Source organism: Trachymyrmex cornetzi, unplaced genomic scaffold (genome assembly GCF_001594075.2).
Source record: "Trachymyrmex cornetzi isolate Tcor2-1 unplaced genomic scaffold, Tcor1.1 scaffold218, whole genome shotgun sequence".
Classification (NCBI taxonomy): Eukaryota; Metazoa; Arthropoda; class Insecta; order Hymenoptera; family Formicidae; genus Trachymyrmex; species Trachymyrmex cornetzi.
The window spans coordinates 250,692-268,897 of NW_017296825.1; the positions used below are offsets into that span (position 1 = coordinate 250,692).

Here is an 18,206-nt window from a genome sequence, read left to right on the forward strand (position 1 = left end):
CAAAATATTACATCACGATCACGATGTTCTGCATTTCACTTTATTGATAATAACAGAATGAATAAACCGAGCAATAAACTAATGCAATAAAGTCAGAAGAACAGCCTGCACGACTCACTATAATGCTATCTGTTGAATGTACGGTAATTATTGTTAATATCACTATTATTATTATTAATTTAATTATTACAAACGGCAAATAGGGCATATATTGTGTACTAGGTCAGGATATCCGGTTACTTTAACCGAAAGTATAACGTGGAAAAAGTTATGCATACTGATTATCATAAAAAGTTCCATTTCAGGATTTAAAAAATGCTCTACTAAAATAAGTTGCTAATTTTGAGACGTGTCACTTTTCTATCATCGCAGTAATTTATAATGCTTTCATAGTATCTCCGAAAATATAACCTGTTACTATTGAATAATTGTCGTTCTTTAATCCTACATTACTCGCATAGTTTCTTTAACAGAATTATTTGCGTAAAATGTTTCTAACGTATTATACTTCAAATTCTCATTGTTCTCTTCGGTGACTTATAATTAAATAAAGACTGATAATATTCTAAATATCCCGTAGATGCAAAAAATTATTTTTAATTGTAAAACAATCTGCGCTGAATATAATAATGTGCATGTATTAATTGCATTTAAACATTTAACGAGTTTATAAGGCTGTAGAGGTATCCTAGATCCGCCCTGTGCAAGTAATGAAGGGTTAACAATTATTAAAGAATAAATCAGTGTATCAAGTGCTTAATTACGTTCAATTAAAAAGCTATATATAGAATGAGTTTTAAATTAGTTAAGCGTAAAACCTAAAAAAAGAAGAGAGGAACAGCAGTCTCGTAAATCCGCATAGTCTCGTAAATCCATCGTTTCTGACAGATTCTACATCCCTCTGACACGCCATACGTGGCCAAAGGGTTAAGCTTGTTTCAACGAACGAGATAGGGTGATAGCTTTCGATGTGACAAGCTGATTTGCTGTACGTCGAACGAACAAAGGCGAGTCAAGTCGAAGAAAGTTGCTAAAAGGATCCAGTAGCGTGTTCTTGTGGACGGACGGACAGACAAGGGTCCGGATAGGTCGTCCTCCGGTCGAGTTTATTACCCGAATTAATTGGTTTATAGATCGCCCCACTCTGATGGTCGAACCACGTGCGGTTAGTCGACGATGACCGAGGGGGAGAAATAGGGAGAAAATGACAGAAGACGGCCCGGCAAACGGGAGCGAGAGAAAACGATTTGAAAATGCAGTAAATGGGGGGATCATGCGTGAGAAGGAAAGCCGACGGAAAGGAAGAGGAGCGAGAGAAGGGCTCGACGAAGGGGAAAGGAGAAAATAAGCAAAAGGAGGAGGGAGAGAAGGGGATCATGATCCGGAGAGTGGTGGTGGAGCATGCGCGGGTGGGAGTGGCACCTTATTCGTCGTACCGCTCCCGCCAAGGGTTTCTGTCAACTACGAACTGCCGATGGTAAAGGTACTCGGGTAAATCTGCGACGACGAGGCCGGTGTTCCGTGTTCGTTCTTCGTTGCCACCAGGCGAATTCACGGTGTCACGCGTGTTCGCAGAAACCCGACTTCCGTTCCTCTTGAACATGACGCGGAGACAAGTGACCATCGCTTAGTTGTGACTTGTTTTTTTTTTTTCCATTAACTTTAAAAACAAAGAATATTACAAGACAGTGACACGTAACTTTCGCGGGACCATCCGTCGAGTTGAGAGATTCGATCGCGATCGCCGAAGAAGTCGATGAGAGGTGTGTTTGAAAGTGATAGTGCGCACGCCAGGATACATTTGAGGAACCACTGAAAAAGGATACAGTGACGACTAACGAATCCGAGAAATGTGTGAATTAGAACGATAATCGAGCGCGATGCAAGGAGTCGCGCTTGCGACGGGCGTACGTCGCGGTGGGAGAAAATAAAGGTGGACAATTGCGATCGCGGCACGTGGCCAAAAGTGTCACGTGGATGCATCGCCCGTTCGTGTCGGGACCCGTTTCCGCTCGCGAGAATTTGCAAACGTCAGAAGGAATTTTCCCGATTCGCGGGGGAAAAAAAGAGATCGCGAGACTGGAAAAAAATCACGAGGAATCCATCGAACCGCGAAATAAACGCGAAAAAACTGGAAATTCACGCTCGCTGCTTTCTGCTTTTTTCCCCTCTCGCTGCGCAACGAAGAAAAGAATGAAAAAGGATCCAGACGCGAAGTGATTCGGCCGGTAACCGGATGAGATTTGCAAAACGAACTGGTGTTTTGCGCCACTCTCTCGCGTAAGGCTTTCGCTTTGACATAACTAACGTTGTCGAGTCGCGGTCGGTTAATCAACGACGAGGAGTCGCCGATGAGGGAAAGGCGAATCAGTTTGTTTCCGCTTTCGAGCCCTCATCCGACTTCGGAGGGAAGGAATCCGGCCTATACGAGGCCTATAAGCTCCTCGAAACGCATCGACGCTCACGTCTCGCGATGTGTAATCATTTTTCATGCGTTAATTAGCGAGAATCTGGGAAAACGGAGGGAGCAGCGTTAATGCGCGCGTTGTGAAAGAGGGTCGTTCTGTTCGAGAGAGGAACGAAGGGACGAGTTTTGCGAGGGAGTGATATCCGTTTGACGGGGAAATATACGGGTGGTGTGCTCGGTAGCGCGGTGCGCACCTGAGCAACATCGGGTGCGCAAAAAAAAAAAAAAAACAAAAAAACAAAAAACAAAAAGAAAGGGAGAGAAAAAAAGGAAACGGAAGAGACGCCCTCGCGTAAAAAGTTCACGAAAGCGCCCGAGGGAGAGTGTCCGGGGGAAGTTGCGGGAGACAAAAAACATTAACGGGACAACGTTTACGGCGGAAATAGCGGCCACCGTCTAACAACTGACGATAAAAGGATCGTTAAGCCCCAAGAAGACCTCCGCGGAATGACCCAAGTAAAGCGGAGCAATAGCGAAACTACTTTCGTGCGGATATACGAAAGCTAAGTGCGCTTATTGTGGTTTCCACGAAAGCACACGTGGCGGTGTCGGAAAAACGTTCCCGTTCGCGAGGAATCGGGAGAATCTCCTCGTTGAAGAAATAAATCACGAAAAGGATAACGTCCTAACGTGATAATTCAATTTTGATTCAATTCGCAAGTGGTACAACAGCTGTCTTCTATGATATCGCGGTCAATCAGTACTTCTAAAGGAGCAAATTAGAAAAGCAACATTACGACAGAAAAGTAAATCGAGAAAGTCATGAGATTCCAGGCGTTCCATTAAATCCGAACGCAAAATGGAATTGTTTTCACACTAAACCGCGCGATCGATATATACATATATATGGATTTTTCTTCTTAAAAGCACGAGGAATCCTCCCGCGAGAATCGAAAAGCGTGGGAGACGTCGAGTGAGAACAAATCGACGAACGCGCAAGAATTTCGCTGGCTCGATCGAAATCAACATTCAAATGCGGGCTCTCGACTGTCTCTAAGGTATCGAGGAATATCGACACCGACGATCTTCTCGGCGAGGTACACGTGGCGTCGTCGGAAATCGCTGATCGTTTCACTTCGAACACGAGGAAACGAAGAGCGCGTTGAAGTGGGCGGACTCGATTAAACGAAAATTCCCTGACGCGACGGCTGCAAAATTTCGCGGTTGTAACTTCCATTCTTTTTCTCGCGAGAGAAACGGTACAAACGGCCGCGATTATCCTCCCCCTGTGATCCCACGCGGCACCGCCCCGCACAAATGTCAAGTGAACGATGAAGTACCCGAGAGTGCAGACGAGGAAGAAGTGGGACGCCACTTCGCTCGACGGCGAATCGTGCTCCAGGTGCGGCAAGTGTCTGACTAAAATGCAGCTCGTACTACTGTCCGCACTATTCTGCTCTTCTCTGACGACAGGTGAGGCAGCTTTAATCTCGCCGGGGTGACACCTTTTCCTTCCCCGCGTTCACTCTTTCTCCCCCTCCGTTGCATAATTTATTTTTTCTTGCTATTTTAAGACCGGCTGCGATTTACATGCGGCTTTTTGATCGTAGAGTACTTTTCAATCCTTCTGAGATATTTTCTGAATTTTTTGAAATATATAATATAAATCTCTCTCCGACTTTTGCAACATCCAGAGAATTTCACTTTTAAATTATAAGTTTCGAATATTTAAATTATGAGTTTCGAATACTTAAGCATTTAATTTTTGTGCCGATATAAACGTCACAATGGCATTTACATGATTGGAAAGAGTGAGTAAGATTTATCTACAGCAGAGCCGCGCGCAATTAGCATAATGAATAATTGTGCCGCGCACGCCCGTGATACGTCATTCCACCGATAAGTGCTTAATAGGTAAATTAACGGTGACAAAGTGACGCAATTAATCCGGTAACTAGTTATTAAAGTCATCGCGGATACGCTGCGCACCCCATCGCTATTATGGCGGTAAACCTCGTTTTACCGTAGGCTGAAAAGAGATTGGGATCATAAATATTCAGCGACGTTTAAAGCGAACGCGCCCGTTGAGAAATTTTCACTTTGAACGATATACAATGATATACATGTACATGAACATACCAATGTACACACACACATATGTATATAAAATATATATATTATATATCCGGATCGCGCATAAGCGGAAGACGAGCAATTTAACAAGAAACTTTGTGTCGTCCCACATAACGCGACAAACTTAGCGTAACCGATGTAATTCACGCGCAAAGAGCTCTCCGGCTCATAACGCCGTGGATTCAGGACTATTACACATTCCACCCGCGACGGATGGAAAATATAGAGATAGCAAGTAATGCGTTATTTAAAACGTCATTACTTTTATCGTTACTTTTTTATAGTAACAATTTGGTAAAGTTACAATTTTTCATGACATATAACAATAACGTCATGGTTGGAATGATCACTTTTAAAAGTAACTCGTTACTTTTTTAAATGAGAAATATGTAATGCCTTAATAGAAATTTCATGCATTTTTCGATCAGTTACTAGGCAGTCATATTAACTTTGTCTAGTAACTGAAAAGTGAAACTACTTTAGAATTTTAATCAAGATCTATAACGCTTTACCTGCAATTACCGTGTATAAAAGATGCACAAAATCTAAACTCATTTACTAGACAAAAATAGGCTAATATATAAATTATGCAGTATTTTATCTAATAATAATTTATTGATACTAAACAATAATTTAGCACGTGTTTAAGCAAATTGCATATATTTTATTCAACCACATAAAACTCTTATCAAGTTGTTATTCATTTCCTACACAATATTGTTGCAACTAATGAGAGTATAAATAATAATAGAAAGAATGATTTTGCTCTAGTATCTAAAAATTTAGCTAAATACAGATCTAAAAATAATTATTCAAGATGCTTGAGCGTGAGCACCGCTGCAAAAAATTTTGATATTCACTGGAAAAAACTTCTAGTTGAAAATAAAGAAATCAGAATTTTCTGGTTAAATTTATTAAAATTCTAATTGAGATAACCAGAATTCTGATACAATATTTCTAGTAAAATCTATTAGAATTCTTTTTACCAGAATAATTATATCAGTCAGAATTCTAGTTATCTCAACTGGAATTCTAATAGATTTAATCAGAAAATTTTGATTTGTCAATTTTTAACCAGAAATTGTGTTTTCAGTGTATTAAATTTAATTCAATAATAATTAATTATTATTATTATTAAATTAAATTTCAGATCTGTATCTAGCTAAATTTTTTAATACTTTAACAACGTTCTTTCCGTACATTGTTTCGGGATGTTTACGAGCTACTTTCAAAACTGTTTCAACCCTGGCGTTATCATTACTGTCATGAAAATTAGTAACGTCATTATTATAAATCGCTATTATAAAAAAATAACGGTAATAGTAAACGTTATTTGCTCTATCTCTACAAATATTTATACCGCAGATTGCTTACCGGTAATTAAGTTGTATTAATAATACACCGCGAACAATTATTACACGGACATTAACGGTTATTGCTGTGTGCCGAGCTGTGCGCCATGCTATTCATAACGTAATGCGAAATGATTTTATGATACGTTGAGCCATGAATTTTCGTTAAATCCACGCACGTCACGTTTCGTGCAAAAGCTACGTGATTACAGTATGATAATTTTGTGATGTTTAATCATAAATTGCGACCCTCGGCGTTCTCTTTTCATCGGAGGATCTTATATACTGAAGAAACGATACTTAAGTTTCAGGATTATTTTACAGAACGAGTTCTCTTGCTCTCCCTAAGAAAAATATGTCCGACCGGAGGACGCGTATAAATTTCTCGAAACAAATATTTTTATTCCACGCTGCGGAAACAATCTCGCAATTTCAGTACGTCAGAGGCAAGACCGGCAATTTTTACGCTTGCGTGAAAATGTATTCAAATCGGTTACGTGCAAAATTCAAAGCGATCATGGTACGTCATTTGTTTTCTCCTAACGTAAGAACACCGTACCGGCACGTATCCCCTGTGTCACAGAGGTCGTCGTCGACCTCGGGCTCGCGTAAATGCAGTCGATCTGCGGAAATCCGATCTTGGCAAGAAGTCGCAATTGAGACGATTCGTTCGTGGCGATCGTCCGCCACGCCACGCGTTGACCGCGGCTACCGAGATCGAGCTTCCCTCGGGGCGTGCGAGGTGAACGATCCGCCGTCGTGGAACTCGATCGATCGATGGATATAAATCAAGCGCGATCGTAGAGGAACCTAAATTTCCCGCCTGCCTTGAACAAAGAAACGCGATCGTTTTCGCGGATGGAAGGTACGACCGGATGGAAAAAAGAAAGGTACTCCGGGAAAGACGGAAGAGACAGGAAGGAGAAAGACAGAAACAGAGGGAGAGAGCGAGAGAGAGAGAGAGAGAGAGAGAGAGATATCCGGCGAAAGAAAGGCGTGCAGATGTGGACGAATGCGACGCGACGGGCAACGGAAGGAGATTATGCAAACGGCAGCCAATTCGATCGAAGTGCACTGCAAATAACCGCAGTTTTAACCCATTCGATTAAATGCACGAGAAAGCTGGCTGCCTGCCTACCGTCCATTAGAATATCGCGCTCAGACGCGTAATCTCAGACGTCTACAGCTGAACGTCGATGTTTGTCGAGGAAGGGGGCGGACATTTGTCATTAAAGGTCAGGTATCATTAAAATCTTACTATTGGTTGACTCGTCATGTCATTCATGAAATCGTCACCTTCGCCGATCCGTTGAATTCCCTTGACGTAGGCTTTCGCAAATGTTTTGAATTTTGAACTGAGAGAGCAATGGTTGCAATTACCATAATTTAACTGTAATTTATAGTCATTTTTATTTATAATCGCAAGTAAAAATTAGACCGATAAGAACAAGTAAGAAAAGGAATTCTATTTTCAACCGAAGTGGATCATGATGCTTAATAATATTCATATGAAATGTGTTTATAAGTTCGAAAAGCCAATTCGATACTCAGTTCAAATGACTATAAATATGATATATATATATGCATGCATATATATATATATATATATATATCTTTTATAATGGTTATTGCACGATTTCTTGGACTTTATTCTTATAATTATTTGTTTCTGTAATCACATCTCTCAGCATCAAATAGTAAACCACATATTTTTACAAGTTTTTATAATTTTATCAATAACATGGTACTTTTTCACATTGTTCCAGAAATGAATTGCAACGAAATTCATGCACTTCACTTAGGATCTTTCAATTCTTTAGTGGCTAATATTGATGCATGAGTGATGTTTCATAATTTTAAAGAACTGTATTAACGTTGATGATGACTCTAAAAAGAATCGAAACGTTCGTTTTTATAGAAATATATACAATCAATTACTGCACTGATTAACAGTATTATTTGATCACGCTCCAACAACTGCGTTACTCTCATTTGCCCGATTTCTCAAGATTTTATTAAGTAATTCAGATTAAATTATTTAAGCATCAAAAATTTAACTTTGAGCGTTATGGCCATTACTCCTATTTCTTATTGTTGAATTTTCCAATGTACGGTCCAATAAGATTCTTATTGTTAATATTCGTGAGCGAATAATATGCGTATTTGGAAGTACATTTCAGTTCTATAAACTGAGCATCGATTCGATTGGTTGGATTTGAAACGCAATCGTAAATTGAAGATGGAAATAACAAATTACAAATTACATTGATTGTCAATTTAATAATGGTACTAATAAGTATATTAAAATACTGCAAAAAATATATATTTATTGTTTTAACTATGTAAATTATTAGTTGCTTCAACATTATGATTATCCCAACCATGATATGCACTCATAAGCGAAAGTGATTGTTTCATTATTTTTTAAATATATTTTTTAGTTGTCTATTATTATATATCACGTAAATAGTAAATGTGTTAAAAAAATATGTTATATTGACTGTAATTATAATTGCAATAGCATTTACATAAAAATGATTACTTTATTTACTATTCGTATCTATATTAAATTTGAAATTACTATGATTATAATATAATTTTTTGTAGTTGGTAGAACTATATAAATAGGGATGAGATTGTTATTATTAACATTATAGCAATACACATTATAGCAATAATAATTATATAAAAAGATTTTAACCATAATTATTTTACCATGCAATCATAGTAACAAATATTAAACACTTTTCTTTCAGTGCGCGAACAAAAACTGGGAAACATTTTAGTATCATTTACTTCTAAAATAACATAAAGAGAAAGTACAATATTTTAAAATATACTGTCATTTTTATATGTATTATATATATATATATGTATATATGACTTATGTTATTTTAAAGATAGATGATACTATATTTCCTTCAGTTTTTATATAGAATATAATGTTTTACAATATTATACAATATTTATAAAATATATACAGATAAATGAATACTGAAAGTAACTTAATAGCAACTTACAATTGATAATAATCGATCATTGAATCAAACTCTCTTTAACAAAAATCTGAGCTTTATATATAATCAATCAAGCGATAAATATACGTTTCTGAATGGTGCCGCGACAATAACGCGCTTACACAAATGAATGAATGAATTAATAATTAAACACAGCTAATACGTTGATTAAAACTTATTATTGAACGCATTGATGAGCTGCGACACGGTGCTACTGTTTGCAGATAATACATAGCGAGCATGAAAAGAGCAGTCACGCGAGATTACTGGTAATACCTGCTAACTGTAGCTACATTTGATTGTGATATCCACCTATTCGCAGTATTTTCAAGAGTGGCCAGCCGATAGCCTCATCTGGCTGCGCCTCTTTGGCGGTATTAGCGAGCGAGATTCGAACTCATGCCCGCGGATTAGAGTACAAGTGACTCCATCGACTCGAGCGTTACTGGGAGAATCACAACCCAATAGCAAAAGTTGTTCCATTGTGTTCAATAGAATGTAACATATACAGTCTCGTAATATATAGGTACTAAATGTAGATTAAACATTAAAAATACACAGCACAAAAGAATTCAACAACAACCTCGCACTTCCTTTAATTTGCACCAAACTATGAAAATTTTGTGTCGTGTAATTTGCAGTATTAATCGTCTTAATATTTAAATGGACCTGAGGCAAAGAGAGCAAATATTTTTTACATCCACATTTTTTAAAATGTACCAAATTTTAGTAAATATTTGTTTGAATGGTACCTACTTTTTTTTACTAAATGTTGATATACATATATTTGTTACAAAAACTATTAATTTGATTTAACTGTTATTTTGTTATTAGTATATATTTATTTACTATAAGTAAATATTTAGTTAATATGCTAGTTAGTATTGCAAAAAATATGTATTAAGATTTAATAAATTTTTTCCAATATGTGCCACTCAGTACAGACCTTCCTTTAAATGCTAAAACTTTCAGTCTATTAGAACGGCTGTAAAATGTTAAGAAAAATCAATTCTGAGTACTTTTTTAATGCGAAAAATCGGGGCAGTACCGAGAACTGACTTGCAAAGTTTTAATAAAACTGTGCCGTAACAGTAGAAGCCGGAGTAAAGGCAACGGCTTCTTGTAGTTTCCTGCGAGCAGATGAGGAGGAATGTAAACTGTTGTGTGCGTGCGTGACGCGAGTAAGATCGCTCTAGCAAAGCTAGCATCAAGGGAATTAATTCACTCTTATCGCCGCGCTACGATCGGTCGCTACAAGGGGTTTGCGGTATTCCACTCGAATTATTATCACGCTTAATAACATTTCGTGCACGGGGTACCTATGTAAGTGCACAAATATTGCGAGTACCATCGAGAGAGAACGATATGTGTCAGCTTGCGTTTCACATGATAAAGTCGAGCATGCATATGTAACGTCTGTATTTTTGAAGTTAAATTCATACACAGCATACTTTTTATAATCACGAGCGAACATTCTACTGCGGATTCGATGGTGATTGATTACAAATGGAAATGTTACAGAAATGTGCATATCAAATAAAAAGGAATCTCTTAATTTTCACTGTTAAGCGATTCTTAAATGATGAATATTATTGACAATATTATTGACAATATTATATACAATATTATATTACAATATTATTGATCGTCTGGAAGCTATACATTGAATCTCCAGACTATTTATTTTAAAATATTTAAAGGAGGCATTAATAATATTTTGTAAAGTAATTATATAACAATATTAAACATCTAAAGGCCGCTTTAAAGGAGTAATGGTAATCCTTTTGAATTAAATAATATTTTATTATTTTTAACTTCTATGTGTCAAAATGTAAATCAATTCATTTCTGTGGCTACTTTCAAAGTAAACAACACGTCCATATTAACGTATGCACTTAGTAAATAATAAATTGAATTTGAGTTTAATTTGATACATTTTAAAATAAAGTTAAATTGTTTAATTCCATCGTTTTAGTTGAATTAACAGCATATATTAAATAGAACCAGTGACGATCTATAGAAACAGTTAAAACTAACCCGAATTGAGTATAATTTAATATTATTAATTTAAACAGTATTAAACATACTTTCTTGAAAGATACAATAGAACGACTTATTTCGTACAAATTATACAGTTGTCTAGCTTGAGGGGAAAAAGCGTAAAATTCGAAAAATTCAATGTTTCAGAGAAGCATCTGTTCTATTCTTTTCGGCGCGATTTACACGCGCATGTACTCACACATGCTCATATTGTTATTTTAGACAGTACCTTCCTTATGTGTTCCTTTTTTCCCCGGAGGTCAGTGAATTATCGATCTTCAGAAAATTAATAATTCACCCGCGGCGCACATATTAGACGAGCCGGAGTCTAAGAACTTCCCTTTGTAAGCATCGTTCGTAAAATAATGTACTTTTCAAATAATTCCCCTTAATGGCGGCTTCTGTAGGTACGCGAGATTAATGATCTCACAATATGGCCTTTCGAATGGGGAGGGATAATAACAGCGTGGTAAACGGGGGCACACATAATGTGGGTCACTCCGACGTGCGCGTGGAGTCGGTCGGACCCTCCGCTCCGATGTAGCCGAGCGCGTTTAGGAAGCAGAATGCTTCGAGCCCATCACGCCGGAGTGCATCATTTTCATACGTAAACACGCAAGGGGATAAGGAATGGCAGGGACGGCAGGGAAATGGCACACATCGGCAATAAGACAGATGGCTTCTCCGCGTTCCAGGCCGCGCCGCCCAATGCCCAAGTACCTGCCGGTACCCGCGTTCAATCCCGCAGGACGATGATTCCAACCTGTTTCTAAGATAATCCCTCCTCCCCCGAACAGCGAACGGCAAATCCAATCTCGCGCCGGCGATTAATTCGAAAGAGCCACCGTCGAGGACCTAAACGGTCCCGGGAAACTCTTGAAACTCGCTTAAAATACCCGGTCGTACGTCGAGACGACAGTTTAACACGCTGACTGCTATTGTACAATTAGGTAACTTCGTTTCCGATTTTATTTTTATATATAACATGTTATTTTAGTCCTTTGGAGCTGACGTTTGTAAATTAAATTTATCATCAGTTGCTGATGACAAATTACGATGAGTTTCTAAGATTAAATTTTATTTCTGTTAATTAAAAGGCTAATTAATTTCAAGGAACCAAAATTATGTGATTTGTATAAAAAAGAATAAATATTAATTGTAAGTATGTATTAAAAATATTACAAGAAAAAATTTAATTGTTTGATATTTTTGACAAACAGATTTATAATTGAGTGGGTACACGATAGATCAATCATAAACTAAAACTAAAATAATAATATTACAATTAAAATAATTACATTAACAAATCGATGATCAATTTAATCGTGATATTATTATTTCAGCTTTAGTTTATGGTTACGTTTCAATTAGTCCGTCAGTAAACGGCGCACAGTTTGTACATATAACTAAAAGATTGTTATTAGAATTTATATATAAAAATATTATTAGGCGTCAAGATAAAATTTCAGACTATATTGGCTCTTTCTTTACTTATTTGATTTATTCATATATATAGCCGTCTAGATATTTCATTATTGAATATAATTAAGTAATTTAATAGACTTTTAAATGCCAGTTGTTCGTCAGGAGAACCTGATTTTTCCTAATATCTGAGATGTGTTCTTGCAGTCTGGTTTTTAGTTGTCTAGCTTTTTGTTTAACCAAGATAGCTGGCCTGACAATTTTCACAGAAAATTTTGTAGACAACGTTTTGATTAGATAAAGTATCGAGTTTGTCTTTTCCTCTTTTTATCAGACTTTTTAATGTGTTTGGAATAGAGAAGAGGAACCGACAAACTCGATACTTTATCTAAGCAAAACGTTATCTACTAAACTTCCTGTGAAAACTGTCAGGCTAGCTATGTTGGCCAAATAAAAAGACAACTAAAAACCAGACTACAAGAAAACATCTCGGACTTGGTCTCGGATATTAGGAAAAAAACAGGTTCTCCATCGGTCATCACTGACCACTGTACCAATTACAATCATAACTTTAACTGGAATGACGTAAAAATTTTAGACAACGCAAACTCTCTTACAATAAGAGACTAATATCCGAAATGATTTACATAAAAACACAAAAACAGGGTTTAAATAAGCAAGTGGACACTAAATCTTTGCCGAAAACATCTCCAAATCATACAATCCCTTTTTCTTATTTTTAATTCCCTTTCCACCTTTCTTTTACCTCTTCCTTATTCGCATCTTCATTCTCCTACCTAGTCTCATTACAGTCTATCCGTTCCCTGTAATGTCAGCTCGTTTCTCTTAAGTTCAATTTTATATCATTACATCTCTAAACACAGATTAGTAAAGATATTCAGACTTCTATCGCAAGGCTGCTTACGTTTTTTATTTTTACTTTATTTTTTATATCCATCGACTATGAATTTACAGCGTTTTCGTTTGACTCATCCTTGACCATTTGTCACTCTGTCGAGGTATTTATACGTACATATATATTTTTTTTAGTATAGCGATTATAATATAATAGTAAATAGCACATATAACGCAATATAATAATTTATTACACAATTTAGAATATCGATACAATTATGATGCATGATACAATATCATTTTATACAATAAAAAACTATCAAGACGTATTTGACTTCTTGAAATTAATTAATGCCTTTTAATTAACATAAATTAAATTAAGTTTAGTCCTGAAATACAATAAGGTGTAGCAAGCATTAAGCCATAAGGTATTGGCCAGTTACAGTCAAATGTATATGAGAAGAATAATCGACTATGATTGAATGATTTCATACGACTTACTATACTTATTACGAGTATGTTTCGGGATTAATAACACTTGACGTCAATTGTGTTCCAGATTTTGGCATCAGCTGTGAAGGATTAAAATAACATCATATATAAAAATAAAAGCTTAGTTATATTCATTCTTTATCTTATATAGGTAGTTAGTTATATTTATTCTTCACTAGAATTCATATAATAAAATTTTTATTAAAAAAAAATGGATTGGCAAATAATTGGCTTGTCTATAGATCGCCAACTACGAATTAACTTGTATTAAGTAAATGCGTTAAGATTGTCAGGACGACAAAACGATTGTCGTGCAAGGGGAATCTTTGATGATATATAATTCGCGGTACTTCAACCATAACCACTCAGACAATCATATAAGAGAGAAGTCATGCACCTTGAAAGACATCTATATTTACACGTCGTTAAGGTCTTACTACTCATTAGACCGGCGTTACTCGCACTTGTCGAACATAACGGATGTCATATGTCGTAAATCCGGAGAGAAAAAAAACAGGTGTCTCGTACACACGGATCTGCTGCGGTGAAAGCGGTTTTTAAACGGTGCGGCGTCGCGTACAATCGTTAGTTTCGAAGTAAACGAGTCGCACTCGGACAGAATTGACAATGCGGAGCGACTCGATTCAATCGGTACGCACAATAGCGTACTTTCTCTCTGTCTGGCGCCTCCCCGCGTCCCACGCTTCTCTTCCACCCCCGTAGTCGTACCTATACTATCTCCCCGTGATGCGCACCCGATGGAAAATATGGGGCATTAACTTGGCGAACGTCGGAATACCTGACCACTCGACAATGGCCGCAATTAACAATGATGCCCGTAATACCTGTGCACAAACCGATACGTACGATTATCGGTCGGCATTGTGCATACAACACACGTGTACGTACATGTACGTGTGCGTCTCGTGCGACTAATAGCGCCGTGGGACCATTTCGTGACGGACAAGCACAAGTATTAATTTCATATTTGTTTCCGCACTTAATTACCGTAATCGGCCGTGTCGCTCGTGAACGGCCTATTGATCGTCATTCTCTCACGCCGCTTGTCCCTCTGAGCTAAGCGCGACGACAGCACCACGGTATTTCGTGAGTTGCAGCAATTGCTGTAATCAAGACAAGTGCACTTTGTGTTACGTCGCTCGCATCCCATGAACTTCGTGTCCTCGCGAATCAATTCTGAATCAAATAAAAAGATAGCGCACGATACAAATATAAATAACACAGAAATTCGTTCGAGATATCGCTTCCTTACTTCAAAAGTGACACAACTCGAAAAACGTGATCTTCAAGTTACTATACGAATAAGTTAAATAAATATTATCCTATCAATCATCAAAAGTTAATTAGCTTAATAAAAAAAATCATCATCAAAACATCACAATTCAAAAAGAATGGTTTAAAAAAACGTCATTAAAAAACTCAAGAGTTGCAAAATAGTATTTGATCAAAAATGTATTTTTTTACGATGTTATTTGATTAGTCAATATTTTCTTGTCGAGTTAAAAAATAGTTTTTCCCCTTTTTTGGAAAATTTAATTTTTTTAGTTGTGTCACTTTTAAAGTAAGAGAGCGATATTTTGATTCTGGTGATACAGTGAAACTATAAGTTCATAAAAAGAACGATTTTGGACAATATATGTAAAAATTTAATTAGATACAGGTCTAAAAATAATTTTCCTTCAAGGCATTTTCCTCTTGGAGCAAACAGTCATATTCACTACTAATGCCCATTTCCACTAATGTAGATTAACTTTAATCTTGGTTCAACTTATTCTTTATCTTTTTTTAATATTTAGAACTAGAAAAAGACGAAGAGTAAGTTGAACCGAGATTAAAGTTAATCTACATTGGTGGAAATGGGCATAAGTCGTTTAAAATCGCAAAATTAAATACTCTGACTATGTAAAATAATTCTCTGATTTATGCGCTATTATTTCCAAGCATTTTGGATTTTTGAGCTGCAACCCTTAAGGCACTTCCCTCTTGGAGCGAACAATCATATTTACCCCTAAGTAAATATAATTGTTCGCTCCAAGAGGGAAGTGCCTTAAAGGTTGTAGCGCAAAAATCCAAAATGGTTGGAAATAGTAACGCATAAATCAGAGAATTGTTTTGCATAGTTAGTGTATTTAATTTTGCAATTTTAAACGACTTAGGGGTGAATATGACTGTTCGCTCCAAGAGGGAAGTGCCTTAAGGGTTGCAGCGCAAAAATAAAAAATGCCTGGAAATAGTAGCGCATAAATAGTGCATAAATCCTGTGTATTTAATTTTTTTAATCGGTTGTTTGTAACAGGTGGGGGGCTGACTGCTTACTCAGCCCCCACAAAAAATTTTTTTTTTAGCTAAACGGAATGAGCGTAAAAATTTTTTTTGCGCATATGAGTAGCGCATAAATAGCGCATTATTCCATAATTTTTTCATTAAGATTTGGTTATGTGGGGGGGGGGGCAGCTAGGCAGACGTTGTTAAAACTTCTTGCAGCATTACTTATCACACTTAAGATTCCCACATAATTACTTTGATGGTCCAACAAATTAATTTCAAATATTTATATTTATATCTAACCAAATTTCAGATACTTTAGAAAAATCGCTTCTTCCGTGTTTTTAATAATAAGATCATAATAAATAATAAGCCAGCTACACACGTCCAAATATACCTACTTGTCAAGTATGTATACGCTTGTACAAATTTATTGAAGCATGTAGATGACTGAAAAACTGCGCAGTTATTTTGATTTGTGCAAGCGACTGAAGCAAATATGAAAACTTATTCGATATATGTACTTGCGCCAAACTGACTCGCACAAATAAATTGGAGCGTGTGCGGAAGGCTCAATTGAAACTAAAGACTTTAATCAGAGACTAGCCATAAGAGGGCACTTTATTCATATCAAACTGAAGATTGAGATTGAGATTAGATTGCAATTTAACCAATCAAAATAAAGTTCACTAAACTTGATAACGATTTTCTTTCTTTTGATTGGTTAAATTCCAATTCAATTTCAATCTCAATCTCTAGTCTGATACAGGCTAAAATGAATCTTTGATGGTCAATCTTTGATTAGAAGGTCTTTAGTTTAAAATGAGTCCGCCACGCCGTTACACATGCTCCGATTTACTTGTTCCAGTTTGACACAAGCATATATATCGAATGAATTTTCATGTTCGCTCCAGTCATTTACGCAAGTCAAAATAGCTGTGCATTTCGTCAAACATTCAACTTGTTCTCTAAATTTCGTGAAATCTCACTCGAAAAGACTGAAAATTTAGTCTGTCTTGAAAAAAGAGTGAAAATACGGCTACTCTTGTTCAAAAGTGACAGATTTTCACTTTTTTTAGAGTGATATTTACTCTCTTGAAATGAGACTCACTTCGAAGAAGTGAAATCTCAATTCCTTTTATGGAGTGTAATACTAGCAGTGTTGCCAGTTGTAGGGAATTCTTCCTATCCATAGGGACATTTAACAGCAAAAATCACGTAGGGAGGATTTGACTAAATTTCGTAAAATGTGTAAGAACATTTTGATAATTTGGCAAATTCAATTTTTGCGTACGACAACCGGCATAAATGGTGTCCCTTGGCGCGCCATCGATAGGGAAAATTCTCTACGATTGACAACACTGAATACCAGGACAGATAGAACCTCACTCCAAAAAAGAGATTGAGATTTCACTCTTTCGGAATGAATCACATTCCAAAAGAGTAAATCTCACTTTAAAAAGAGTGCAAATCTGCCACTTTTGAACAAGAGTGGCCGTATTTTCACCCTTTTTTCAAGACAGGCTCAATTTTCAGTTTCTACGAGTGAGATTTCACTCCACGAGATTTAGAGAGTGCACAAGCGTGCATATGTATACTTGATAAGTTTACTTGAACATATGTGGCCAACTAAGGAGCTGCACATACTAAACACGCTTGTGCAAGTCTATCAGAACGTGTAAATGACAAAACTACACAGTTATCATAAATATAGTACACACATTCTACTAGATTTGCACAGGTATACTTATCAACATACTTGAACGTGCATGGCTTTAATAAAATAAATTAACATAATTTATATGTCATAAAAATTGCAAAGTAGTACATTACCGTCCATCTCTATCTTGTTTATGTATGGAAGCGCGAGCTCTACGCGTCAATCTAGGATCACAAGATTCTATAATGGATGATTTCCTGAAAGCAATCTCATATTATTGCCCAGGCATGGCATAACGAAACACTCGAAGCTCAATCCGCGATGTAGAGAGGCCACCGACACGATAATGAAGTTCTACGCTCCGTGTCATAATCGCGTGCCGGTGTGACATTAATCGAGTGGCTTTCTCGAGCATAATCGAGACAGAACAATAAGAGCGAGGGAAAAAAAATCGCGACGAAGGAGACGAAGGGAGACGAGATCCTCTCTTTCACTCACTCACTCTCTCTCTCTCTCTCTCTCTCTCTCTCTCTCTCTCTCTC

At 36.8% G+C, this 18,206-nt stretch overlaps 1 protein-coding gene across 1 annotated transcript in view; it reads left to right on the plus strand.

The window, feature by feature from the left end:
- The first annotated feature begins 1,387 nt into the window (after positions 1-1,387).
- LOC108760097 (uncharacterized) overlaps positions 1,388-18,206 on the plus strand; it is a 52,298-nt gene continuing 35,479 nt past the window's right edge. Inside the window, exon 1 of the mRNA XM_018505894.1 lies at positions 1,388-3,880. Coding sequence (XP_018361396.1) covers positions 3,739-3,880 — 142 coding nt within the window. The 5' untranslated portion in view covers positions 1,388-3,738. The remainder of the gene's footprint in view (positions 3,881-18,206) is intronic.